The sequence below is a fragment of the Euprymna scolopes genome, chromosome 41, assembly GCF_053919585.1.
Source record: "Euprymna scolopes isolate OS-2025 chromosome 41, ASM5391958v1, whole genome shotgun sequence".
Lineage (NCBI taxonomy): Eukaryota > Metazoa > Mollusca > Cephalopoda > Sepiida > Sepiolidae > Euprymna > Euprymna scolopes.
The window spans coordinates 20607431-20634913 of NC_136522.1; the positions used below are offsets into that span (position 1 = coordinate 20607431).

General features: G+C 34.9%; 1 protein-coding gene and 1 pseudogene across 4 annotated transcripts in view; one reads left to right on the forward strand and one right to left on the reverse strand.

Moving 5' to 3' along the window:
• Positions 1 to 27483, reverse strand: part of LOC145266399 (WD repeat and FYVE domain-containing protein 3-like) — a 447754-nt gene that overhangs the window by 149930 nt on the left and 270341 nt on the right. For all 4 annotated transcript variants that reach the window (XM_080122046.1, XM_080122045.1, XM_080122044.1 and 1 more), the window contains exons 17-22: positions 26391 to 26477; positions 22610 to 22823; positions 20458 to 20672; positions 9114 to 9523; positions 6620 to 6841; positions 132 to 313 (exon numbers count right to left, since the gene is read on the reverse strand). In XM_080122046.1, coding sequence (XP_079978172.1) covers positions 132 to 313; positions 6620 to 6841; positions 9114 to 9523; positions 20458 to 20672; positions 22610 to 22823; positions 26391 to 26477 — 1330 coding nt within the window. The remainder of the gene's footprint in view (positions 1 to 131; positions 314 to 6619; positions 6842 to 9113; positions 9524 to 20457; positions 20673 to 22609; positions 22824 to 26390; positions 26478 to 27483) is intronic.
• Positions 23104 to 23220, forward strand: LOC145266850 (5S ribosomal RNA; annotated as a pseudogene).

Sequence of the window (27483 nt, forward strand, 5' to 3'; positions counted from 1 at the left end):
TGGAATATGATATTTTGGTTTCGCCATGAGAATGTACACCATACAAATTTTTTTTATTTTTGCTATTTTTTTTATATATATTATTTGAATCTAATTCTGAACAAGAAACTAAATGTCTTCTCTGATTTTACCTTTTGTGTGTTTACATGTTGGCTGTCAAGGAATAAACTGACATTGCTGTTTTTCATGATACCGGCTCGATGAAAAATTAGAAGTAGATGATGCCATTGTCCTTCTTGGGTGAGATCTGGGCACCAAAACCGGACTGTGTTATCTCCGAGGACAGGCTCCTCTTCCTGGTCACATCCAGTAACTAGGAAAAAAAAAAAAAAAAAAAAAAGGACAAAGCACAATCGATAAAACAAAGGAAAATGCGAGGATTTTTACTGTAGTTATCAGAATAAGAAAAAAGATCAAAAACAAATCATTCAAATTTTTTAATTCCTCCTCCCAATGTTAAAAATGTTGTTTTTTTTTTAAATTTACCTGCAGATTTATTTTATTAAAAAAAAATACTGGATGAATGTGCATACACTTTGGCACACAGTCTTTTGGGCATTTATTGCAATAGCTAAAAGGAGTGGAAAACAAACAAACAAATAAACAAATATATAACAAACAAATAAATATATAACAAACAAATAAATATATAACAAACAAATAAATATATAACAAACAAACAAATAAATATATAACAAACAAATGTTACCAAAGGCAAGACAAGTTACTCTTCTCTCTACCTACCTAAATAAGTTTGTGTTTTAACTTATTTTAAAGTGTTTTTTTCTAAACAAACCTAGTGTCCACTCTGTTCAGTCAGAATGAGAAAAAAAAAAAACAAGGCTGTCATAAGCATTACACGAGATCTCATGAAGAATCATTTAAGAATTTTGTATTTATTTTGATACAACCATAACTACAATGAGGATCTCCATTATTTTTATCAAAATTAAAAATATTTTCAAATTTTCACAAGCTATGGGCAAATAGCTCCTCTGCCTTCTGGATGCCTTGAGAAAGGCAAAGTAAATCAGGACAAAAAATCCAATTTGGAGTCCTTATAGGCGAATGGTGAAACACTGCAACACCTTTCCTGCAGCTGCGCTAGCTCTGACCATATTGGCTTGCCTTTCCGTCGGATTTTGTCTGCTATGCTGAGAGGGACACCCTGGTAATTGGGCAAACCTAAGTCTCCTTATCACCTGCCCAGGTCTGCATCTGGAGAGGCAACTTCAGCTTCGACTTTATAGCCTCCCAGTAAATGCTGCAGTGCACTGGACTGGATGCTTAACATCATTGTTTCATTAAACAAAAGATTGCCATCACATCACAATTGCTCCAAAAATTGAAAATTAAACAAATACAGATTACATTATCACATAATTTGTGACATTTATTGCATGTGTTTCTATTAACCTGAACCGATCACAATTTTCGAAATCTTCACAACTGTGTTACTTCTTTAAATTGATGGTTATTAATCTATGTAGGTAGTAAGTAGGCCATTCTCTTGCCAGAATTGTAGAAATTCTCATTTTTTGGTTTGTCTCCAGAATTTCTCCTGATTTTAAAAACCAAAAAATCTGTATGATGTACTGACCTGTAACAGAAATTGATCAAATAATTTCATTTTTAACTAAGAAAATTTTATGTGCAGCAGAGGATAAACAAAGGGAGATAACTCAGCAATAATTCAAGCTTGCGAGATCTGCCTTGTAACATCAACGATTTCCCATTAATCACTTTAAATTGTTTAAAAATTATTTTCTTTATAAAAATAAAACTATTTTTATCAATTAACGTAATTTTTGGAATATATTTTCGGTATGTACATCGTAAATATTTTTCTGGATTTTATTTTTTTAACATTGGGGAATTTTGGATAATCATCCATGTTTTTGCTAAAATAAAAAATTTAAAGCATAAAAATGATAAAACAGACAAAATAATTGGACGACTTTCAGAATTTATGGGGTGGGGGGTGGGGGGGTTGCAACATTTTCTTGCCATTAATAACATCGTCGGCTTCTACTTCCAATGATCCTTGAACTACTCTCAGGTAATAATTATGGATTGAGATGGGATAAGAGTAAGTTTAGGAAACTTCTGCTATTACTAACGAGCAGAGTTCGGTCGTTTTGTATTACAGCATATCAACCCTTTTCAAGTTATTTAACGCCAAATCCAGTAATTTTGGAAAAAGGTTATTTTACAGCATATCAGCCCTTGGCGGGTTTAATAATTTTTTTCAAAAGTTTTTATGTTTCAAGTTCTTTATGTTTAAATATTTATTTATGGTGTTTGGTTTGGTTGTTTTGTTTTATGGCATATCAGCTCTTTTCAGGTTCAATCATTTTGTCAAAAGCGTTTATGCTTCAAGTTCTTTATATATTCAAATATTTATTCATAGTATTTGGTTTGGTTTATATATTCAAATATTTATTCATAGTATTTGGTTTGGTTTATATATTCAAATATTTATTAAGCATTTGGTTTGGTTTACAGCATATCAACCCTTTTTCAGATTATTTCATGCAGAAACATTTAGGATTCAAGTTCTTTATATATGCAAATATTTATTCAGAATGTTTGGTTTGTATGTTTTGTAGAGGAAAATTATTGTTTTTATAAAACATAATTACATTTTGCAAAGGGAAAGAAAAGAAAACAATAACATCAATGTTTGTTTCATTTTAGGTAAGAAAGCCAGTATCTCTAGACAGCCTGAGGACGTGTGTTGTATGCAGAGAATGATATAGTTAATGATGTGAGTTTTAAAGATAGACTGAAGATCTCAGAGGAAAATTAAGTATAGGAAGATACGTGCAGAACAGGTAACTTTGTTGGTATGATGTAGATATGATATAGTTGATAGATGTGAGACAATTGAGGTTAAAGGAATATGCCTTTTTAATCTAACATCTCTTTTCTTGGCCTTCGGGCAAGGATCAAAGTGTAGTATATGTTCCGGCAGATACTCCAAGCAAAGACCATATGTGGGGGCAACCATATGTGACCTTGGTCAATGTAGGGGCAACCCTTCATACCAATTGTCACTATCCAGCTCCCCTACTCCTCAGGGAGTTGGTCCCCATTTCCCCTTCACTCCTCACATTAAAAATCGGCCTTGTGCTCGGTGGGGGAGCAAATAAATACCCTCTTTTCTTGGCCTTTTGGCCAAGATCAAAGTATAGTATCTGTTCCGGCAGATACTGCAAGCAAAGACCATATGTGGGGGAAACCCCACATATAAGACCTTGGCCAATGTTGGGGCAACCCTTCATACCAACAGTTACTATCCAGCTCCCATTTCCCACCCATCGGGAGCTGGTTCCCTTTCCCCTCCCCACATCCCTCTCTCTCCACATTAAAAATCGTCCTTGTGCCTAATTTGCTCGGTGGGGGAGCAAATAAATACCAACCCCACATATAAGACCTTGGTTAATGTTGGGGCAACCCTTTATACCAATTGTCACTATCCAGCTCCCCTACTCCCCAGGGAGTTGGTCCCCATTTCCCCTTCACTCGTCACATTAAAAATCGGCCTTGTGCCTAATTTGCTCGGTGGGGGAGCAAATAAATACCAACCCCATATATAAGACCTTGGTTAATGTTGGGGCAACCCTTTATACCAATTGTCACTATCCAGCTCCCCTACTCCCCAGGGAGTTGGTCTCCATTTCCCCTTCACTCCTCACATTAAAAATCAGCCTTGTGCCTAATTTGCTCGGTGGGGGAGCAAATAAATACACTTTTTAATGTAACATGCATTTAAGCAAACCGTACACACATCCTTGCATACACCTTTTAAACAACGCATTGGTTGTCGCCTTCGTGGTAACCTCTGCTTTGCCCAACAGGTGGCGCTCTCCATTTCCTCTTCCATCTCTTTCCACTCGATACATCGAGCTGACAATACATTTTCCTTCGATTCGAACTTCAAATGTGCGTGGCACACAAATTATGTCCACGCCTCGACAGGGCATTTATCTTTCTCAAGCTAAGAACGAAACTTGTATAAACAAACTCTTACACACACAATGAACTTCCAATGTATGCTTCGACAAACTCTCGCATGCATACATGCAACGAACGTTTATGTACATGCATGCTAGTTTACAAACACACAAACACTGTAACGTTCGTAACCCTTCTGTGTAAATAAATATTCCTTGTGCATATGTATATATATGATCCTGTTTTAGCGTGCTTCATTTCAATGTCTTAAATGTACTTGTAACATGCCGTTATTGTTGATTTTTCATTATCAATTTGTACAATCTGCAAACGACAACCTCCAACTATCCAACTTATCGAACACACAGCCTATTCATGTAACCGATTTATACACGCAGCCTACAAAGGGGGGATCCAGCTATACAACCAGTATATAAACTGCACATAGGTCCCCCACAGGTAGCCACAATGTGTATGATATTTGTGATCTGGGCAACACCGAGTTACCTTACTAATATATTCTTATGTGTGACAATATTGTCAGATAGAAAAAATATTGAAACCTACAAATTAATTAAAGTTAGCAAGAAACACAAATATAATTATTTAACAGTAATTGAAATATTCAAATTACAGGTGTGACCTGTGACCCTGCCAGAACTTTTTACAGCTAGAGTCACCGAGGTCAGTAGATAGTGCTATAGACAAAACTGTCAAAAGATATTTTCTAGAATCTGGGAAGACAAACATCTCTGATCTGAGGAAAGGGTTGAGGGAAAGAGAAAAAAAAAGTGAAAAGTGTTATTAATTTAGAATTTCAATATGCTAACAGGAGGAGTGAACCATAAAAATCTCAATATAAGGAAAAGCAAAACTCAAGTTAGCAATTTGTTTCTGTTCGCCAACAGAATCCACATTGTTCTGAGATAGCCACCCAGACTTGGGATCATTGTGGCCAACTAAAATCATGCAGAATTTAAGAACTTTCTATCGATCCGGTAGATATCTCACTGCTGATGCTATTCTCTATCTATATAAGAGCCAGGTACGTCCAAGGATGGAATACTGTTGCCACATCTGGGCAGGAGCTGCTAGAAAGGACTTGTCCTGCCTTGATAGAGTTCAAAATAGACTTCGTAGCCTCGTAGGAGATGTCCTTTTCTCCTCCTTGCAACCTCTATCTCACAGAAGAGATGTTGCGAGTTTGTCTCTGATGTATCGTTATTTTCATGGAAAGTGTTCAACTGAGCTTCAATCTATGGTCCCCCCCTCGCCAAACTTTCACAAGAAACACTCGTCTAGCTGTAAACACTATAAATAATTTCCCCCACTCTTTATCTGTGCCTAAACCTAAACGTAGATTCCATGAACAAAGCTTCTTTCTTAGAACTGCACGCCTGTGGAATTGTCTTCCGTTTTCCTGCTTTCCGGCTGACTACAATATGGTTGTGTTCAAGTCTAAAGTAAATAAGTTCTTGATGAGCCGTTCCATATAAGTTATCAAATTTACCAAATTTTCATTACTAATGATTACTATATTGACCAATTTCTACTGTACACTCTTTAACCCTTATCCTTGAGTGGCCTCTGGGCCTTGATAATGTGGTGATGCCTTTGTTGTAAAAAAAAAAAAAAAAAAAAAAAAAAAAAGAACTTAAAAACCAAAATCCAATCCCAAGACATAATTCAAATAAAAAGTACAAATATACATCATCCTTCCCAACACAATATTGTGACATTTACACAAATAATTATTTTTATATTAACATGATCACCTGTCGACTTGTTAATTTTTCGTGCTTGGAAGTATTTTTAGCTCTTCATGGTACAACTCTGATTACCAGTGTTGATGATTGCTCTCTTGATCTTAACAATGTGAAGAGAGTGATAATCAACGGATCAGGACCCTTCAACATCTGTGGTCTTCATTCAGCAGCAACCTTTTTGTGAATCTAATATCGAGTGACCCACAAAAAAAATCAAGACAGCCAACTTTGATGACATCATAAGGAGCTGAGATACATTTTCAGTGGAATTGTTGGTAAAGACATTGTATTTTTTATGGCCGCTGACTGAGAGGATGGGGTGGGTGCATATTTGGCTGCCGCTGATCAAGAGGGTAAGGGGGGGTGTCTCAAGTGTACAAGTCTCATTTTTTATATATTTTTTAATTGGAATTCACTATTGAGATGAGTATTATTTATTAATTTATTTATTGCGGACTATTATCCTTACTCTTTCTTAGTTGTTGTTTCACAACGTTTCAGTCAACTATTCCTCTGGCCTTTGTCAGGTGGTAACCAAGACTGCATTCTCAGGTGAAAATTGTCTGAAGATAGCGGTTTCAATCCTACCCAAAGCCAGCCAGAGGCTTACTTTGCCAAAACCGTGGTGAGACGACAACAACTATGGATGGCAGTAATTGCTGAGAATGCAGTTAAGAGATTCAGAGTTCCTATCCCGTCGTGGTTACCATCTCATTTTTTACTTTGTGATTTTATTTGTTTATTTCCAGCCCCGTGAACTAAATTAATCTTTAGCAATGATATTACCCACTCAAACACAAGCATCAACAACCCAAAAAGCAGTATAATCCATAATATTTATTTTCAAATAAAACAATATTCAAATTATTTGTATAGAAGAATGAAATGGAACATACCCGTCGTAGGCATACTCGTTTCCTGAGTGGACACAACGAGGGAGCGATCCTTAGCTGTCAGAGTAACACTCAGACAGATGAGATTCTCATCGCGGCCCTGAAGGTTGCGAACAACAGTTAGCAAACGCACCGGATGAGGGTCAGTTGATGCGCAGCTAAATTTGTCAACACAGAACCACGTGGAGTACGTTAATCCCGACTGAGGAGGAAACATTCTCTCACCTGAAAAGGGAAGAAAAAAAAAAAAGCATTAACAAACAGGGATACATAATGAATTTCATAAAAAGTACAGAAAACAAAATTAATGGATTTGTGAATGATTACTACACATTTGAGCATCCATAGAGTTGACAAGCAGTGAAGCTAAAATTTATGTAACTTACAAAATATTTGAATGAAAACAAATTTCTTTTAATGAAATACTATTGTGGTTATAGTCAGCTAATGTACTTCTTAACTTCCGGTGTGGCTGCTACCAGATGAAGTGACAAACAAATCAGTTCCTTCTCTTTTTTTTTTCTTTCACACCTATATTTCCCATGTGCATGTACTCTTTTTTAATTACATTTTTTCCCATCTTTCTTTTTGCATTGAAAAGTTTTTTCCGGTTTTATTTTAATTAGAATTATTGAAATTAGTTTGATTTTTGTAAAGAATTATTGAAATTAGTTTGATTTTTTTTCAAGAATTATTGAAATTAGTTTGATTTTTGTAAAGAATTATTGAAATTAGTTTGATTTTTGTAAAGAATTATTGAAATTAGTTTGATTTTTGTAAAGAATTATTGAAATTAGTTTGATTTTTGTAAAGAATTATTGAAATTAGTTTGATTTTTTGTAAAGAATTATTGAAATTAGTTTGATTTTTTGCAAAGAATTATTGAAATTAGTTTGATTTTTTTGTAAAGAATTATTGAAATTAGTTCGATTTTTTTCAAGAATTACTGAAATTCTTTTTAAACTATTTTTGGAATATTATGCATTGGATACATTTTTTTATGATGTTTGAAATTTTGCTATCTTGATTTCAATAATTTTATTTCTAAGCTTTCATAAACATATTATATAAATTCAAGTAAAAACCTTATTTTTAAAATAAAGAAAAAAACATTCTTATAATTTCACAAACATATTTTTTATAAAATTTCAAATAAAATAAAAACTTATTTTTTAAATCTTGTTATTAAAAGTGCAAATAAAGACTAATAGTGTTATTTTTTTTTATCTGTATAATTTTGTTAATTTTTATTGTATATTTTTCAATAATGTTCTTTTCTTCTATTTTAGTTAAATAAATCGCTTTACAATAGAAATATTGAAGAACAATAAAAGTGAAGGAACTGATTTGCCTTGTCACCGTTTCCAGTAGCAGACACACCAGAAGTTAGGAAGTACATTAGCTGACTATGGCCTACTGTTGTCGTATTTGAACTGATGAATATCTGTCCGATTTGAGGGGTCTTGATAAAGTACAGAAACGTTTCTCTAATTTGATTAGCTCTACCCTTTATTCTTCTCTACAACCTCTCTGTCTCACAGATGTGATGCTGCTAGTCTCAGTCCTTTCCTAAATACTATTATCGCGTGTGTTCTTCAGAATTGTCTGATCTCTTCCCTGTTTCCTTTATTCAAGCTCATTTGACTCGTTAGTCTAGTAGCTGTTTCGATGCCACATTGTAATACAGCTTCCTATTCTAGTAGCTTCTTTCCAAGAAGTAAGGGGCCCTGTCGGTGGGGCATTAGAATACGCCGACTGCCTCCCTGCAGAGGGTAAAAGTCCCTCAATGGGGGTCCTGGATATGACCTTAAACTATATCCAGTGGTGAGGCCCCAGCTTGTGGGCATTGGGGAGTGTGGAGCCACCCTTTAATTACCATTGCTCCCAGGTCCACTCTGACCCGGAATGGTAGTACCTGTTAGGGTCCCAACTATGGGTTAAATAGAAACCGACGTGAAAACAAATATATTCTATTAAAATTTTTTTCAAAATCTTTGGATTCGGTATTAAATAACCCGAAAAGGGTTGATATGCCGTAATACAAAAACAACCAACCAACCAAGAAGTAAGGGCTTTTGGAAGTCTTTTCTTGCTGACTGTTTTCCTCCTAACTATAGCCTTGATCATTTCAAAACTAACATCAATAGGCATTTTTAGTCTTCGCAATAATCATCTTTTGTTCTTGTCAGTTCTTTACATCGCGGCTTCATACCTTGTCGGGAACAATTTTCATTTAAAAAAAAAAAAGTCACTGTAGATAAAAAAGAGAAATGCAAACAGGATGAATTTAATAAAATAAAACAACAGAACCTTTGAATGATTATTACCTAGAAAATGAGTCTTTGCTGTGAATGTTTTTCAAAGAGGAACCAATTGATCCAACTGAATTTGTCCTTGGTTTAACAGATATTATACTCCACTTTGGCATACATTACGCCACTCGTGATTTCATATTTAATATTCCTTCCATTGTATTTGCCCTAAGGATTAAACTCACCTGTGCCGATGCCTCCAATAACGACAGGATCAGAAGATCCAACCACTCCCCCTACAACTGAAGGGGTTGGTGGACCCTGGGGTGCAATACTGGGTAAGTAAAGGCAGCCAAAGCCTTCAGTGCTCATGTCAAACTCGACAAATGCTGGGGTGACTGAGGACCCGTGCATGCGTGCATCTCTGGGGGTTGTCATGGAAACCAGACATTTGACTCGAGTAAGGGGTACCGGCCCCCCAGCAGTTTTCATTGTGTCCTCGATCTCATAGGGCATGCGTTTTTCCTCCAAACTGTGGCCACGGCTTAATTCACAACCGTTATGCATGTGACTACACACAAAACCATTCCGATAGCCGTCGTATAAGTCATCAACTGACCAGCAGTTGAGAGGGCAGCCAAGACGAACAAAGTCTCTGAAGAAAAAAAAAAAATTAGTGAAAATGATATAAGAATTAGATGCAATAGCTCAAGTATATACATATTTTGTTAAAATTTAAAAACATAGCAATGTATTTTAATTTGTTAAATGAATTTTTACAATATAAAATACATTGTTTATTCAAATTTCTTAAAAATTATTGTAAAAAAGCAAAGTTTTAAAAATGTATCAATATCTCTCTTATGATATGTAGAAAAAAACTAAAAAAATTATTAATATCTATATAAAAAATATATATATATATATATAAGAATTTATAAAGGTTCAGATCACAGAAAAATGTGAGATAGGCATTAAAAGTAGTTTTATGTTTTTGTTATATATTACTATATGAAGAATTATTTCTATTTAAAATCCAGTTAGTATTATGTATCTAATGTTGAGCACACTCGAAAAGAAGAAGACGAAACAAAAAACAAATGGCGCCAAATTTGGAAGGAAAAAAAAATAGTAAAAACAATATACAAAATAACTAGCAGCATTACCTGGGTGCACTAAAAAATAAAATAAATAAATAAATAAATAAAAGATGCAGTTGGGCATAAACCAACCCTACCTCATCATAGCCTCTTTCAGCTGGACATACAAACATATACACATACAACTGTCCTTTATATAATAGATTAAATACAATAGCCCAAGTAAAACATTAAAAAAAAACAACAATGTATTTTATTTTGTTAAAAATAAATGCATTTCTGTAAAATACATTGTTTTTTTCAATTTCTAAAAAAAAAAAAAAAAAAATATGAAAACAAAGTTTTAAAAAATGTATAAATATCTATCCCACACATAAATATATCTATAAAAGTATTAACATATGCGATAAAAGGGAGGGGAGGTAACAAATAGACGTAGGGGTATGAAAGGAAATTTACGACACAAGCCGGTAAATGTTTATCTTTGTTACACATTATCAGAGAGGGGGAGGGATAAAAAGGGATTTTACGAGTAAGCAAAATCCAAGTATTTATCGCACATGTGACATGGATAAAAAAAAGAAAAGGAGACACGAAAATCGAACCCAACAAAGACACGAGAAAGAACGAAGTAGCAAAACACTTTACTAAATAATACAAAATAGGTTTATTGAAGATAAAAAGGAAAGTTTAACGAAGAAAAAAGAAATGTATTCAAAGTTATGGAATTTGAGATAAACTGAGTGAAAGTCTTTGGAAAGGGGTCTAACAGCGTAATTAGGATTTATACGATGCCACGAGTGAAAATTAAATTGTCAGCTTGGGAAAAGGGGAATCAAAGTTTTTACACTCACAGGTCTTTTTTTTTTCTTTTTTTTCTTTTTGTTCCTTTTTCTTGTACGTTTCACAACTCACTAACAACGTAGTCAGTTTCGAGGTATTCCCTTAGACAGCAAATTCACACGTTTTCCTTTCTTATCGTCCGCGTTTCATACATCTGTCTCTATCATGAGGGATAAGAAGTCGCATTCTCTCGCATGAGGGAAAGAAGTCCCCCCCCTCCTTTCATGAGGACAGTGACCTCTTAACTCGTCGGCGTCCTAGCTAGTATCCAGTTAAAGAAAGATGGCAAGGGAAAGCAGGATCACTTCCGGCCCCGCTTTCCTCTCTGCTTCACATTCCGGTCTAAAAATAGACTTGATGAAATATATTTTCCTCATGGCTTGGCTGACAAAATCTCTAGCCGCTAAAATATCTGCTAGTTAAAGTCCTAGCTTTCCCAGACCGGGCCACAATGTCGTCCTCATTCTCTCAGACTAACTTTGATTTTAAGTTTTAAAGGAAGGATAGCTGAGTAGACTTCCACTCAGTTCAAAACAACTACTATTGTTTAGCCTCTCTTCTCTCTCTTTTGGAAACCATGTTCATTTTGCCTCGGCAACAAAATATAAAAACAACAAAAAAAAAAAAACGACACATCTCTCGTCAGCCTAAAATTAAATACTTAAATTTTCATTTAAATACATAATCCAATTTAAGGATTATGTCACATAAGTGAAAATGCCTCTGTGTGTGTGTGTGTGTGTGTGTGTGTGTACATTTCTCTACCAAATAACTCTGTCAATTTTTGGTCTAGAGACTCAAGATTTGACATAAGGAGTATTGAGATTTCAGAAAATCTTTTTAATCGGTTTTCAGCATTTGATCACCGGAACTGTAATGCTAAAATTGAGATCTTGTGCAAATTTCAATTCACTCAAACTCGAACTTATGAAAGAAGAATCCTTTTTTCATCGGATGAGTCACCCAAGCTTTGAATTAATAAAACTGTCCTTCAAAATATATTTTGAAAATTTTTAAAGTTCTTAGGCAATTTTGAGAAAGGTTGAAAACAATTATAAAATCCTCTTGAAGGATTTTATAAGTTACCAGCAGGCCACCCAACATTGCTCAGCCGTAAAATACGATTAAATATATTATATTTAATACAAATTTTTTGTTTATTATTATAAAACCAATTCTCTATTGATTATTATATTGTACTAAATATATTAGTGATTTCAAAAGTTAAAAAGAAAAGAATGACTTGGGTGCTATCAGCTAGAATCAAAACCAAAACATTTAGTTAGTTGGTTGTTTTACGGCATATCAACCTTTTTCAGGTTATTTAATGCCGAATCTAGTTATTTTGAGAAACGATTTTTAATGGAGTATATTCGTTTTTTAAGTCGGATTCTATTTCACCCATAGTTGGGACCCTAACAGGTACTACTACACTGGGTCAGAGTGGACCTGGGAGCAATGGCAATTAAAGGATGGCTCCACACTCACAAAGGCCCGCAAGGTGGGGCCTCACCATCAGATATAGTTTAAGGTAATATCCAGGACCGTTGTATAAAGGGTTCTTTTTAAATTTTTTTATAAAGGCCAATTTTTTTAAGATATGAGAGTATGGTGTGGGGATTGTTTTTATCAAATAACTCTTTAATATTGTTTTCTTTGTAGAATCGATTTCTTACTTCAAAATCAGTACATTCAATTAATATGTGTTTGAGTGCGAGTGGTGTTTGACAAGATATACAGATGGGTTGGCTTTCTTTTTTTTAGGAGATATGAGTGGGTTAAGTGAGTATGGCCTATTTTTATTCTTGTTAGTTTGACTTCTTTTTTGTTTAGTTTCATATTTTGTTCTTGTTTTTTGATTTTTGGCATGATTTCGTGAGGTTTGTTGTTAAGGTGTTCATTCCAGTAGGTTTGCCATTTCTCTGTTGTATATGCATTGATACGTCTTTTTAGATCTATGTATGGAATTTTAAAATTTGCATCGATTGGGAGATTTAAGGTGTTTTTTGCTGCTGAATCTGCTAATTCATTACCTTTAATACCAGAATGGCTCGGTATCCAGCAGAAAATGATTTCTTTTTTACTGTTTAGTTCAGTTAATTTTTGGAGTAATTTTGCGATTAGGGGGTTGTCCATCTTTCTATTTTTAATCGCTTTTAGAGTAGATTGGGAGTTTGAAAGGATTATAAATTTGTTTTTTTTTTGTTATTGGAGGTGAGTTTGAGAGCTAGGATTAGAGCATGTATTTCAGCACTGAAGATTGAGGTTTCTTTTCGGAGGTTTGATTGTTTTTTGATTGATTTATTGAGTATTGCTGCACTGGCTTCTGCGTTATTTTGTTTAGACCCATCTGTATAGATGTGTATGTGGTCTGGATACTTTTCTTTGATTTTATCGAGATTATCATGATAAATTATTGGATGAGTATGTTTCTTTTCATATTTACTTAAACTTAGGTCGATGTTAGGGGATACGATTTTCCAGGGAAGGGTTTTGAGTAGGACAGTTTCGTGAATTTTAGTTATGGGTAGACTTGCTTCTTTGGAAATCGATTTTATTCTAAGTCCAAAGGTTTTGATTGCATTTTCTTTTTGGTCGAAAAGGTGTTTACGGTTTGGATTTGAAGTGCTATTGTGTGCTGGGTTTGTGAGGTTGGCTGTAAGTTTTGTGTAGTATTTTAGACCAAGGTTTTGATTTCTGAGCATTGGAGGAGTTTCATGTGCTTCTGCATACAGGCTTTCTGCAGGGGGAGGTTGGAAATGCTCCTAGTGCTAGTCTTAGTCCAGAGTGACATATTGTGTTGAGGGTTTTTAGATATGACTTTCTGGTGGATTGAAATATGAAGCTACCATAATCTATTTTTGATCTAATCAATGCTCTATATAGTTTGAGTAGTGTGTTCTTGTCAGCTCCCCAATCTGTATGGGCGATGACTCGTAGGAGTTGTAATGCTTTATTACATTTGGTTTTGATGTGATTGATGTGTGGAATGAAATTTAGTTTTTTGTCAAAAATGATTCCCAGGTGCTTGTGTTCATTTACGAATGGAATTTTTTTGCCTTCAATCTGTAAGGTTGGGTCAGGGTGGAGTTTGCGTTGGTTACAGAAATGGATGCATTTTGTTTTAGTTTTGGAGAATTTGAAACCATTTTTAGTTGCCCATTTATTAATTTTATTTATGTTATGTTGTAGTTTTCTTTCAATAGTGTGAGTGTATTTAGATCTGTAGCTGATTGAGCAGTCATCTACATATAAGGAGTTATGTATATCAGGAGAGAGTTCTTTTATAATGTTATTGATTTTTATGTTAAAGATAGTTGTTGATAATATGCTGCCTTGGGGCACTCCTTGATTTTGTGGGTCTGATAAAGTTAGGTCTATGTGAACTTGGAAAGATCTGCCTGTTAGGAAGTTTTTTATGAATTCAGGTAATCTGCCTCTTAGTCCGATGTTGTGGAGATCTTTTATGATACCATGTTTCCAGGTAGTTTCATATGCTTTCTCAAGATAAAAAAAAAACAGATGTTACGTGTTCCTTATTGATAAAAGTTTCTCTGATATAATTTTCGAGGTTAGTGATGTGGTCTATACATCCTCGATTTTTTTGGTATCCACACTGGATTTCAGAAATTATTTTGTAATCATCTACAGGGTGGTCAAAAAGTCAGGTAACATGTTAAAGGTAGAAAAAACAATATGATCCATTATAATCTTATATAGGGATCTTACCCCTCCTGATTTCTGGCTTTGGGGCTATGTAAAGGATAGCGTTTATGGCAAGAAGCCTGATACAATAGCGTCTTTAAAGTTATTTATTGAAGAGGAGATTGCGCGGATATCAGCTGACATGATTACACGTGTTACACAATCAGTGGTTAATCGCTTCCAGCGATTGATAGAGAGAAATGGACGACAATTAACAAAATAAACATATTTCATGTTTGTTTCGTTTTATATTTCAATGTATGGTACTTAAATATACGTGTATTGCTAATATCGTTTTTCTTTAAAATGTTACCTGACTTTTTGACCACCCTGTAGATACCATATAAGACGGTAGTTAATCATTCTTTCGAACGTTTTGCATAGGCAGCTTGTGAGAGCTATTGGTCTGTAGTTTTCTGGGTTTGATGTATCTTTTCCCAGTTTGGGTATTGGGATTATTGTTGCATTTTTCCATGAAGTTGGGAAATCTTTTGTTTCCCATATTTTATTACAAATTTTGAGAAGGAGTCTTAATGATTCTGGTGGAATTTCTTTAAGGAAGCTGTAGTGCACTTCATCTGGTCCTACAGCTGAGTTATGGGATTTTTCTATGGCGGTTTCTAGTTCATTGAGTGAGAAGATTTCATTGTAAGGCTCTTGGTTTTTGGAGTTAAAGTTTATTTTGTACTTTTCTTCCTGTTTCTTAAGTATTTGGAATTGTCTATTGTAGTGTTTTGATGATGAGTTTTCGGCAAAGGTTTTAGCTAGTGTGTTAGCAATATCTTTTTTATCAGTTATTTTCTTTTTATTTGTGAGAAGGTATTTGATTGGATTCGGATTATATTTTCCAGTTATTTTCCTAATTATTTCCCAGGCGGTTTTGGGTTAAGTGGTGATGTTGATTTTGTTGACAAATTGTTGCCAGCAGGATCTTTTGCATTCTTTAATTGTTTTTCAAGTTTTAGCTCTTTGGTGTTTGTATTCTATTAAGTTGTTCGTTGTGGGTTGTTTTTTTAAATTTTCTTAAGGCTGCCTTTCTCTGTCTAATGGCCGTTTTACATTCTGGATTGAACCATGGTTTGTTTGTTTTTCCAGGAGGAGAATTTTTGGGTATGCATTTTTTGGCTATTGTTATGAGTACTTCCGTGAATTCTTCTATTGTTTGGATTTGATGTTCTGTTAGTTTTAGTGAACAAAGTTCTTTAAATTCGGCCCAGTTGGCTTTGTTTGTGTTCCACCTGGGTATGTGGTTTTGGATGGAGTTACTGTATTTGATTATAATAGGGAAGTGATCACTTCCACAGGGTTCTTCGTAAGTGCTCCATGTATAATCCAAGAAACTTGATGGATCACACATGGTAAGATCAATGGCACTAGTTGATCCATTTGTTGGATTTAAGTATGTGGGATTTTTTTGATTGAGAAGGCACAAGTTATTTTTGTTAATTAATTGTTCAATTTTGTTTCCTTTTGAGTTTGTGACTTCGCATCCCCATAACGTACTGTGGCAGTTAAAGTCTCATAGAAGAATGAATGGTGAAGGTAGCTGTTTTATTAAATTTTCTAGTTCATTTTCATTTATTGGTTCATGAGGAGGGAGGTATATTGAGCAGATTGTGATTGTTTTGTGTAATGTGACTTGAGTTGTAATTGCTTGGAGATTTGTTTTGACAGAGAAATTGCTTTGGGATATGTTATTCCTTACAAGAATTGAGGTGCCTCCATTAGCACGAACGCCTGTGTTATGAAAATAGTTGTATTGTTCATAGTTTGGTGCTTTGAAATGGTTATTGTTTTGTAGGAAGGTTTCTTGTAAGCAAACAATGGCTGGGTTGAAGAGTGAGATAAGTATAAGAAGTTCATTATAGTTAGATCTTATTCCACGACAATTCCATTGGATAATTTGTTGTCTTTTATTTCTATCCATGAGGCTGTTTAGTTTTCCTCTATTTCCATCTCTTTAGAAGTAGAGGGTTTATCTTTTGTTGGAGTTTGTGTCTTTGAAGTGTTTTGCTGGGTTTTTTCTTTTTTTGTTTGGATCTGGACGTCGATCTGGATCTTGCTTGAGATGTTGCTGTTTTGGCTTCTTGTTAATTTTTTCCCTCTTGATTACTTGTGTTTAGTTTCTTTTTTTTTATCTAGGGCGTTTTCGGTTTCCATTTTTTCTAGAATTTGGAATCTATTTTGAGTGTCTATTGTTTGTTTTTTTCTTTTCTGGAACGTTCTTTATTTGCTGTTTTATCATTGCTTATGTTTTTATTAATTTCTGGTGGTTGTTTTGTTGGTTTCTGTGATAATTTTTTTAATGGTTCTGTTGTGGATGGAATATTATTTCTTTGTTTGGATTTGTTATTTCTATTTTGTTTCCCAGATTTGAGTATTTTTCTTTTAGGCTATTTTGAAATTCTGGCCATTCTTTAATATTTAATGTAATCAGTTTGTTTATCAGTTCCCTATATTGATCATGTATTTCATTACGTTGGTATGGTTTAGTTGTCTTTTTTGTTGTCTCAACATATGTGTTGTCTTTCATGTACATCTCAACTATTTTTCTGGCTTCTGGAAAGGTTATTTTTTTTGTACTTTACTTCTATAATTTCTTTCTTTTTTATATGTTTTGCATATTTTAGAGAAGACCGGGTGTTCTTCTTTGCAGTTAGCGCATTTCACCTCATTTATGCATTTTTCTTCGTGTGGTCAGACTCTTTGTTGCCGCATTTTCCACATATTTTTATTCCTTTACAGGCTTCTTTATGATGTCCATATTTTTGGCAATGGAAACATCTTAATGGAGCTGGGATATATTGGTCTACTTTTACATTTAAGTAGCCAATTTTTATTACCTTAGGTATTGTTGATTTGTTAAACATTAATATGTATGTGTTGGTTGTTATTATTTTATTGTTTTTTTTTATGTTTATGCGGATATGGTTGATTACTCCTTGTTTTTCTAATTCGGTTTTTATTTCTTCTTCAGTTGCTAGCGATAGTTCATAACTTCGACTTACTCCTTTCAAAGTGTTTAGTGTTTTATGGGGAAAGACTTTGCACTTGTACTCATGGAAGTTCTTCATTTTGAGTAGAGATTGAGCATCTCTAAGATTGGTTATCTCAACTAGTAGATTTCCATCTTTTATTTTTTTTTATCATTTTCGGTTTACTTTTTGTGGATAATGTCTTTTCTATTAGGAAAGGTGATAAATTTCCAATTTTTTTTATTTTCGATTAATTCAATAACCAAGAATTGTGGGAAGTTTCCTTCGTCTATAATTGGAACGTTTTTTTAATTTTGAATTTTTGTTCTTCATCTGAGCTTGAGAGGTCAGAGTCGGAGGAATGGTTTCTTTTAAGGGTTTTGAGGGGGATGCATTTGTTTTTATCGGCCATGGATTTTGGGATTTATTTTTCATCAACCATGCTCCCTACCCACCTCAGAGTCCAAAATTGGGGCATAGTAAGGGGGAAACCCATTCGCCTTGACCATGTCGGGGCTACGTGGAGGATATACTCTTTTGGTAAGGAGTTCTCAAGCACTATATTTTCTGTTCAATATGTCCTCAAAAATACATTTGCTCAGATGAAGTGTTGAATTCTGGTCTTTCCAATTGATTGACCCTTGCCACCGCCTTCTAGCACTTACTTGGTTTGCCTATTTTTTGTAGTGGGGGAAGAAAAATAATAAAAAAGAAAGATGGGAGTACCTTTAAGTTTCGTTCTTTGTTGTAGTTGGTACTTTGGGTGTAAGTGCTAGGGCTTGGCGTGACTGGCCGATTGGTCGGATCGGGCCTCTCCGACCGCCCGTCTGGTCGAAGTAATGTGTTGCAGTGCCTAGACTTTTATGCACTCAGGTCTAGGTTAGCTCAATCATCAGGATCGCGTCCTAAGGCATTATGGGTAGCAACCCACGGCTAACTGGTTGCCCCATTGAGGGATTTTTACCCTCTGCAGGGGGGCAATCGGCTTATTCTAGTGCCCTACAAACAGGGCAAAAAGGGGGGGGGGGCGACGGGGTTGGTAAGTAGGGAAGGAAAAGGAAAGGAGAGGGGAAGGGGGTTGTTGTTTTTGTTTTTGCAGAACCTAATTAAGTTTTACAAAAGAGAATAGAAAACAAAAACATCAATGTAGGTGCATTTCGTCTCAGGAAGCCAATAGACTGCCTGATCTGGTAGCACCAGCAAAACATTTAGCTCTCTAGTGACATTCGCTACCAAATGACCTAAAGACACAAGCATATCAAAACTTAAAATTAACACAGTTAAACATATAAATGCATATTTGCACATGCATAAATGATGCACCTCATGTCAACTTGTGCCTGTCAAATCCTAATCTCTTAGCTATTTTTCTGGCTAAAAACCAAACCGAATTTGCTCCATAAGTCCAAATATCCTATATATCAAGTTTCAAGTCTGTAGACCAAAAATTGATAGAGTAGTTTAATAGAGACTTCTGTACACACACACACACACACACACACATAAAAGGGTGTCATTTTTACACACATATATAGATGTTTTCATATAATAGGAAAAAAAAAACTGTTTTGCAAGTTGAAAAAAGTTTCAAATTAATATTTTTTAGCGTTGAAAGATCCATAGTTAAGCGACATCACACCACCACAGCTTTGAGCCCATCGACAACTTTATAGATGCTTTTGTAACAAGTTCTTTTTTCGGGGTGAAGGTGTTGGCCCCATGCCCAACCTTCCCAGAAGCCTAGCCTTCCCAAATTTGCCTAACTTTGGTGATCTGGTGAGAACCGGTGTGTCAATGTGATTGTGCTATACATAAGTGACATCACAAACGATAAATAAACAGTAAGCCATGGCAGATATTCGGGTACATATCCATGATAGAAAATAACATAAGTAGAAAATAACTGAGGTGATAATATGTATGACGAAATTCTCTATTAAACTCAGCTAATTTTAAAATGTGAAATATTTTTTTAAACAGTAAAATTTCAAAAAAGTTAAAACTAGAGAAATCATACTAAAAAAACAAAAATAGTAGAAATCACCATTTTTCTTTTAAGTATAGAAACAATTTATAAATTTCTTTTTTTTTTTTTAAATGGTAACAAAAATCTTACAAATCGTTTCCACATGCTAAAAATAGCAGAGTTCAGTATAGAATTTAATTCTAATGCGTTTTATATAAATTGTGTGTTACCTTTTGTTTTCTTTGGGGGAAAGGGGTATGAGTTCTTGAGTGTTTATATTTAGTTCTCTCCCACTGCAAGAACTTAGACACCAGGGTCAAAAAGTGGGATTGAGAAGTCAGCTCCCCAGAAGAGTGTCATTCTGACCAGCAAAAAGTGCCTGGGCCCCCCCCCCCCCCGTTGGCATTCCCCGGTGAGGGTGCCTCAGATGATTAGCAATAAACTAATAAAATCAACAGGGACCAGACCATTAGAGAAATGATCTAATCTCTATTGATTTTGGGAGCCCAGGATAAAGACCCTTAGCCGAGTCTTGAGTGTTAACTATTCTGTAATTCGTACTATTTAGATTATTCAGACTACTATTCTCATCTTGATTGTTATAAAATTCAATTGTAAATTACATTCCTCTGGAGGTTGAAGGTTCAATCTTTAGTAAGGATGGCACTAAAAATGCAATTATGAATTACTTATGACTGACAAAACGAAAGCATGCTACCCGCATGGATTAAATAAACAGTTATATTACAAATTTCGTCCAGATTCATGAGTTTGATAGAAAGATTCCCCGAGTCCGACAAGATACACCTGAAGAAGGCTGGAGGTTACATTGGCTGAAACATTGTGCAAATAACAATCAAGATGAGAACAGTAGTCCAAACAATCCAAATAATACAAATTCCCAATCTCCAAAATTCAAAAACTATTCTGTACTTATTTTATTGCATTATTTAAAAACAAAAAACATTTTTTTAAAGATAGTAAATTAAAATTGGCATACTTGAGATCCTTCGGGGTGAGAGCTTGTGCAGCGAGTCGTTCGAACATATACTGAAGGGGTGGATGCAAAGAATGCGATTCATCCGCTAAAGCAATGTTGCCATGGCTAAGCAGTTCATGCGGGAACCCAACATCACACATGATTTGCTGGTTCCGTTCAGTCCGCATGATTGACTTGAGAAGTTCTGCTGTGTACACTTGCAGGCTGAGGGCAAGCTGCAAAAGAACGGTTGAAAACAAAATTGCATCTTAAAATAAGACAATTTTAGAAACAAATTCTGGTAAAACTGCATTTTAGCAGCCTAAACAGAATACAATGAAAACATGTGTATACAAACAATAAAGATGTTTTTTTTTTTGTTTTTTTAAATTATAACATGATTTTGGAATGATAATCTATTTGGTACGAGGGACGTTTCAAAAGTACTGCCTCCTATTTTATTCCACCTGAATGGATCAGATGGGATAGTAAATTACATTGTTATGATGACTGAACGTATGCATTCATAACCTGAAAGTTTCATTTCTCTTTTGCAAATTTTGACAATGTCAGACCTTAAAAAAGCAAACCCTGTCATGAAAGGGTGTCAGAAGCAGAGGTGTCATTGAATTTCTCCGTGCAGAAAAAAATTGAACCAATCAATATTAAGTAGCACCTGTTGAAAGTTTACAGAAATGATGCAGTTGATATTAGCACAGTTAGGAGATGGGTTCGTCGATTTCAGAGTGGTAACATACATATGTGAGCGATAAAGCATGCTCCAGACTTTTATGACCAAGGCATCAAAAGAGACTGGCAAAAATGCATTGAAAATTATGGTGACTATGTGGAAAAATAAATTCTGGAGCACAAAAGGTCGCTTGTTTTGAATGATCCACTCTTGTCTTCATAGCTCTTCAACATTTTAGTTTTTGAGTTACAAAATAGGAGGCTTTACTTTTGGAATCACCCTTGTATTACGCATGAAATAAGTAAAACACTTGCTGTTATAATCAACATATTTCCAAAATGAAAGTATGATCTTGGAAATAACTCAATTATAGTCCGCAGTACCACAGTGAATTTTTTTTTCTGATATTCAAACAAAGCACTGAAACATAAGTGACTACTTAAGAGATGATTGACAGAAAATTGGAAAACATATCAAAGCAAGATTTACGATCGATATGAACAGATATTCCAGCTTTTGCTTACTCCGGATGGGGACTGGGGAGTTGACTGCATCTGTAAGGCTTATATTTATGAAGTGAATTTTGACATCTTAAATCAACATCTGACCAGTTGCAATCCTTGTTAGTAAATCCCCACTGTGTACCGGTCAAATCCAATAACCCTTATTCTTGAATGGCCTGTGGGCCTTGATAAGCGGTGACTCATTTGTAGAAAACAATATAAGTGTGGTTGTTTTTATTCATTTTTTTTTTATTTTTCTATTTTATGGAATATCATTCCTTTTCGGGTTATCTAAGCTGAATCCTATGATTTTGGTAAAAGATTTTACGCTTAAAGTTTTTATATCTCCAAATTCGTAGTGTTTGGTTAAATTGTTTTGATTTAGTCATATTAACTCTCCTCCAGTTATTTAATGCCAAAATCGTGTCATTTTAGTAAAAGATTTTATGTTTCAAGTATTTTATATTCTCAAATATTTATTTGTGGTGTTTGGTTTGGTTGTTTTGCAGAGGAAAATTGTTATTTGTTTTTGGCTTTGCAGAACATGATCGAGTTTTGTAAAAGGAACAGAAATAAACAATGACATCATTGGTTAGTGTGTTGAAGTCAGGATTGGTTGGTTGTTTTTGTTTTACGGCATATCAACCCTTTTCAGGTTATTTAATGCCGAATTCAGTGATTTTGAAGAAAAGTTTTTTAATAGAACATATTTGTTTTTTGGGTTTTTTTCAAGTCAGTTTCTATTTAACCCATAGTTGGGACCCTAATAGGTACTACCACTCTGGGTCAGAGTGGACCTGGGAGCAATGGCAATTAAAGGGTGGCTCCACACTCCCCAAAACCCGCAAGCTGGAGCCTCACCATTGGATATAGTTTAAAGTCTGAAACCAGGAAGCCAATATCTTCAGACAGCCTGATCTGGTAGCACAAATAATGTGAGTGTGAAGGTGACAAGATTATGGGCGTCATCTAAACTTACCTTCGGCTGTGGGCTGTACTCGATAGCTGGTAGCAAATGAAAGATGGACATCACAGCCCCTGGGTGTACAATTATTTGGTCTTGGCAGCTGGCCAGGTACAAGTTAATGTTGCCCGTACTGGCTCTCTTCGGCAGGGAAACATTAGAATGTTGACCTTCAATTCGAAACGAGGTGTTACGTTTCAGGCTGGAGCAGCTGCCAGCACCAGGCATCCTGTGGAAAAGATAAACAAATATAGAGTGTAAGGGTGGGTAGCGAGGGTTATATTTAGTTTAGTTTTGTGCAAAGGAAGTAAGAAAGGGAGAGGGGAACTTTTTTGCAAAAATACTGATATGTCTGATTTTTGTAAACTTTTAACAATATTGTCTTAAGTATTTTATTTTAGTATCAATTTTAGAAAATTTAAACCTATTTATGCTTTTAGCTGTACATTCTTACTATCATTATACATAACTATATATATATATATATGCATTTTTGCCAGTCTCTTTTGATATACGGCATAATCACGTTGACACACCGGTTCTCGTCAGATCACCGAAGTTAAGCAACGTTGAGCCTGGCTAATACCAGATAGGTGACCATTTGGGAATTCTAGGCGCTGTATGTGCTCTCCGCTTATCTCGGCATTGTTTCCAGTCGTCTTGTACCTCAACTTGCCACTGGTATGCAACAATGTTGACTCAGGAGAGGCATGGTTAGAGGTTGCGCAAGTCTTGCCACACAAATTTCACGCGCAGGCACCCTTACAGTGGGTATCCATAGTCTGTCAAGACTGATGGAAGCCTTCATATATATATATATAAAGTAGGTGACCGTCGCTCAGTATATGTGCTGCTTCGTTGAGTCGTCTTACTCTCCATCCTTCTTCTGTCTATAATTTTTTATTTCCTGCCATAAGGAGAGATGGTTTCCCTTTTCCACATGTGCTACACCATATCTTTGAATAGGAACTCATTCTAAATTCAGGTGCCTATATTAAATTATTGTCCACTGATAAGTGCTGTGTGGACACGAAAACCATATCTGCATCATCTGGACTCTGGTTCACGTCACATTTCAGAGAAAACCCCAAAAGTGATCACCTGAGAACTTTTATGACTTCACCAGTTCCAATATTCGCACATCCGTTCATATTCAACTAATTGCAACCATCTGAATTACTATATGAGAAGCACAATTGCAAAAAACATCAACCCACAATGAATCCATTTGCCAGGATCAAACTAGTGTTCAAGAGTTTCTCGACTAATATTTTCTACAATATAGTTTTAGTTATAATTTTTAATTCATTAAATTCTTTTAACATATATTCTATTATCCATTCATATATATATTTTTTTGTTTTATTTTACTTGTTGAAGTTCTCAGAAGTCAAGAGGCCCATGACCTGGGGCTAACACTTGACCTCGAATGTTCCATTAAAGTTCTTCATCTCTTAAACACTGAGTTAGTAAAGAAATCGAGAACATAATTTTCCTCTCCCCAATTAACCATTTTCATATGTTGTAGTATATCTTTTGTTCTGGTCTCTTGGCCTTACTGGATTTTAGGACAAGAATTTATCTAGTCTGGTGGAGTATCCAGCTTTGTGCTATTACTTGAGGTAATATCATTTGGAGAACGTGCACTATTCCTTGTAAAAGCTAATGTGGGTTAGTCATAAAAAGGAGATCTTATTTGGGCAGCAAATACTATGTGATTTGGAATTTTTGATCAGGGTTTACTTCTCGAGAAAAAGTATCCTCATGCCAGGCTTTTCTGGCAAACCCCAGCACAGAGAGACCTTAGACACTCAGAGATAATGTCTAGTAATCAGTCAAGTTCTCCCCAGAAGAATATATATATATATATATATATATATATATATATATATATAAGTGAATGTGTCTGTGTGTGTGTACATTTCTCTATGCAATAACTCTGTCAATTTTAAGTCTACACTCAAAATTTGATATACAGGGTACTGAGATTTGGGAAATCTTTGTGATCGGTTTTCAGCCAGAAATTTGGCCGTTAAGAGGTCAAAGTTCAACGATTTGACCTTTGAGAACTCTACCAACTCCTCCGCCAATTTTGAGTCTAAACAATTGAAATTTTAGATATAGGTTCCTTGGACACGGATCTAACTTAATAACTTGATTTGATCCCAAAAAAATAAATGTTCAGGAGTCATAATAGGGGTCAAAGTTAAAAAAAAAAATTCACCTCTGCGGTCTCTACCAAATTATTCAGTCAGTTTCTGGTCTAAACATTTGAAATTTTACATAAAGGATATTCAGAGATAGGACAAGCTTTTTAATCGGTTTGGGTCGAAAATTTTTAGTTACCAATATATAAATGTATGTATGTTTGCATGTCTGCCTAAAACTTTCGACAGAGGCAACAGATTTTACCAAGATCAGTATTGTTTTGAAGTTTGACCTTTTAAACGACAAATATCGAAAAATTGGCTAAAAACATTAATATCTTCACCTTAAACTGGGCACTTTTCTACAGGGGAGGGGGGGGGGCTTTTTTCACCGATATTTTTTAAAGTCATCCTCTCCTTTCGATTGTCTAGCCTTAATTTAAACATAAGTCACTTCCGCTTTGGCGGTGGTCATAACAGCAAAGATGTCAGGGTTTTCCTGTTCTTTTCCTACTTTGCGGTACGGGTTCAAGCCTGCCTTCCTACTACCACTTTTTTTTTTTTTTTGCTCAATATACACATCCAAACACCCGGGCACGCGGGGCTGAAATGATAGTGTGTATATATATTATATATATATATATATACACACCTCTTTGTGTATTTTGAGTTCAATTTTTTTTTTTTTTTTTTTTTTTTAATATTTTGTGATTTTTCTATGTTCTTATGATTATTTAGCAAAAAATGAATTAATCAAAAGTTTACACCTGAAAAAATAAAGTGCGTTTTTAAATGAAGCACCCTAAGTAAAATTGGGTACATGTGCTAGTTTTTATATATCTAAATAACTATTCATATCTTTGTTATACTCTAAGCATTAACATCCATCTTTTCTTTAACCTCATTTCAGTCCCTACTAAGGATGTCTGGGACAGGAATCTATAATGACGCAAGGATTACACAATCTCAAAAATGCAGTTCTCCAAGCCTCCATCACATGAGTCCAGTAGCAAGGAGAAGTCTTGGGTGACTAGAAACAATGTCAGATTAAACAGAAAAAAGACTAATATTATTATTTCATGATTTTCTTTATCTTAGGATTTAAGAAATTTTGTTTCAGCATTACAGTTCTGCATTTTTGAGATGAGGAATGGATTACCATATATACTTGTGTATAAATCGAATTTCTGGAAGACGATTTTAAGGTTATTTTTATGGGGTCGACTTACACATAGGTAATGATTTTGGAAATGTTGTTAAAAAGCAACTCAGTACTCGGTCATAACATTCGGTATGTGCATTCGGTATATACCGATAATTCCAGTAATTAATCGCACTTCTTCCGAACCCCACTGCAGTCTGTTTACCAGAATGTAAGCATATGCATGGTTTTTCAGTGGGAGGCTTAATAATAATTGGAATAGCTCTCGCAATGTTCACTCTCTAGATGTGGCAATAAGCTTAAGTTCGATATGATGTATTCGGTGAAATGTAGTGTTTATGATATATATCGTTCTCCCCAAGTTCAACAAGTTTTAACAATTTACTGACAACTATTTAATGGAACTATTTAATGACACTTAATGCATGCTTCATGCCTTGTATGGAGCGATTTCTATAAAAATAAAAAATATTAGAAATTTAATTACTTGTCAAAGGAATCCAAGGTCATGTCGTAAAGAAAACGGATCATCAAACAGGCTGACTGGAGTGTCAAAGGAAGTTCTTCTTTAGATCTGAAAAGAGAAAAATTCAGGATTAAAATCGGATTCATTTGAATGATTCAATTGGAAGGGATGACGAATGGGCTAATGTGTTCATTTCCCAGGAGACAGGATAAAAAGGTTCTTTTGTTTCTCATCTCAGGTACCTCGAACATATTCGTATATAAAGTAGACCATGATAGTAATTTTATCTAAAAGTAAAAAAAATAAAAAGTTAGGTTCTTGTCCAGAATTTCCCCTATATCTATATATCTATAAAAGTGAAAGTGTCTGTCTGTCTGTGTACATTTCCTTATGCAATAACTCTGTCAATTTTAAGTCTACAGATTCGAAATTTGATATACAGGGTACTGAGATTTGGGAAAATCGATGTGATCAGTTTTCGGCCAGAAATTTGTCCGTTAAGAGATCAAAGTTCAACGATTTGACCTTTGAGAACTCTACCAAACTCCTCCGCCAATTTTGGGTCTAAACAATTGAAATTTTAGATATAGGTTCCTTGGACATGGATTTAACTTAATAACTTGATTTGACCACAAAACAATAAATGTTAAGGGGTCATAATAAGGATCAAAGTTAAAAAAATTGACCACTTTTTTTTTTTTTTTTTTTGCTCAACATACATCTCCAAATACCCAGGCAATGCCGGGCACCCATACTAGTATATCTGTAAAAGTGAATGTGTCTGTGTGTGTGCATTTTCCAATGCAATAACTCTGTCAATTTTAAGTCTACAGACTCGAAATTTGATATACAGGGTACTGAGATGTGGAAAAATCTTTGTAATCCGTTTTCGGCGAGAAATTTGGCTGTAAAGGGGTAAAAGTTCAATGATTTGACCTTTGTGAACTCTACCAAACTTCTCCGCCAATTTTGAGTCTATACACTTGAAATTTTAGATATAGGTTCCTTGGACATGGATGTAACTTAATAACTTGATTAGAGCCCGAAACAATAAATGTTAAGGGTTAAATTTTAAAAAATTGACCGTTTTTTTGTGCTCAACATAAACCTCTAA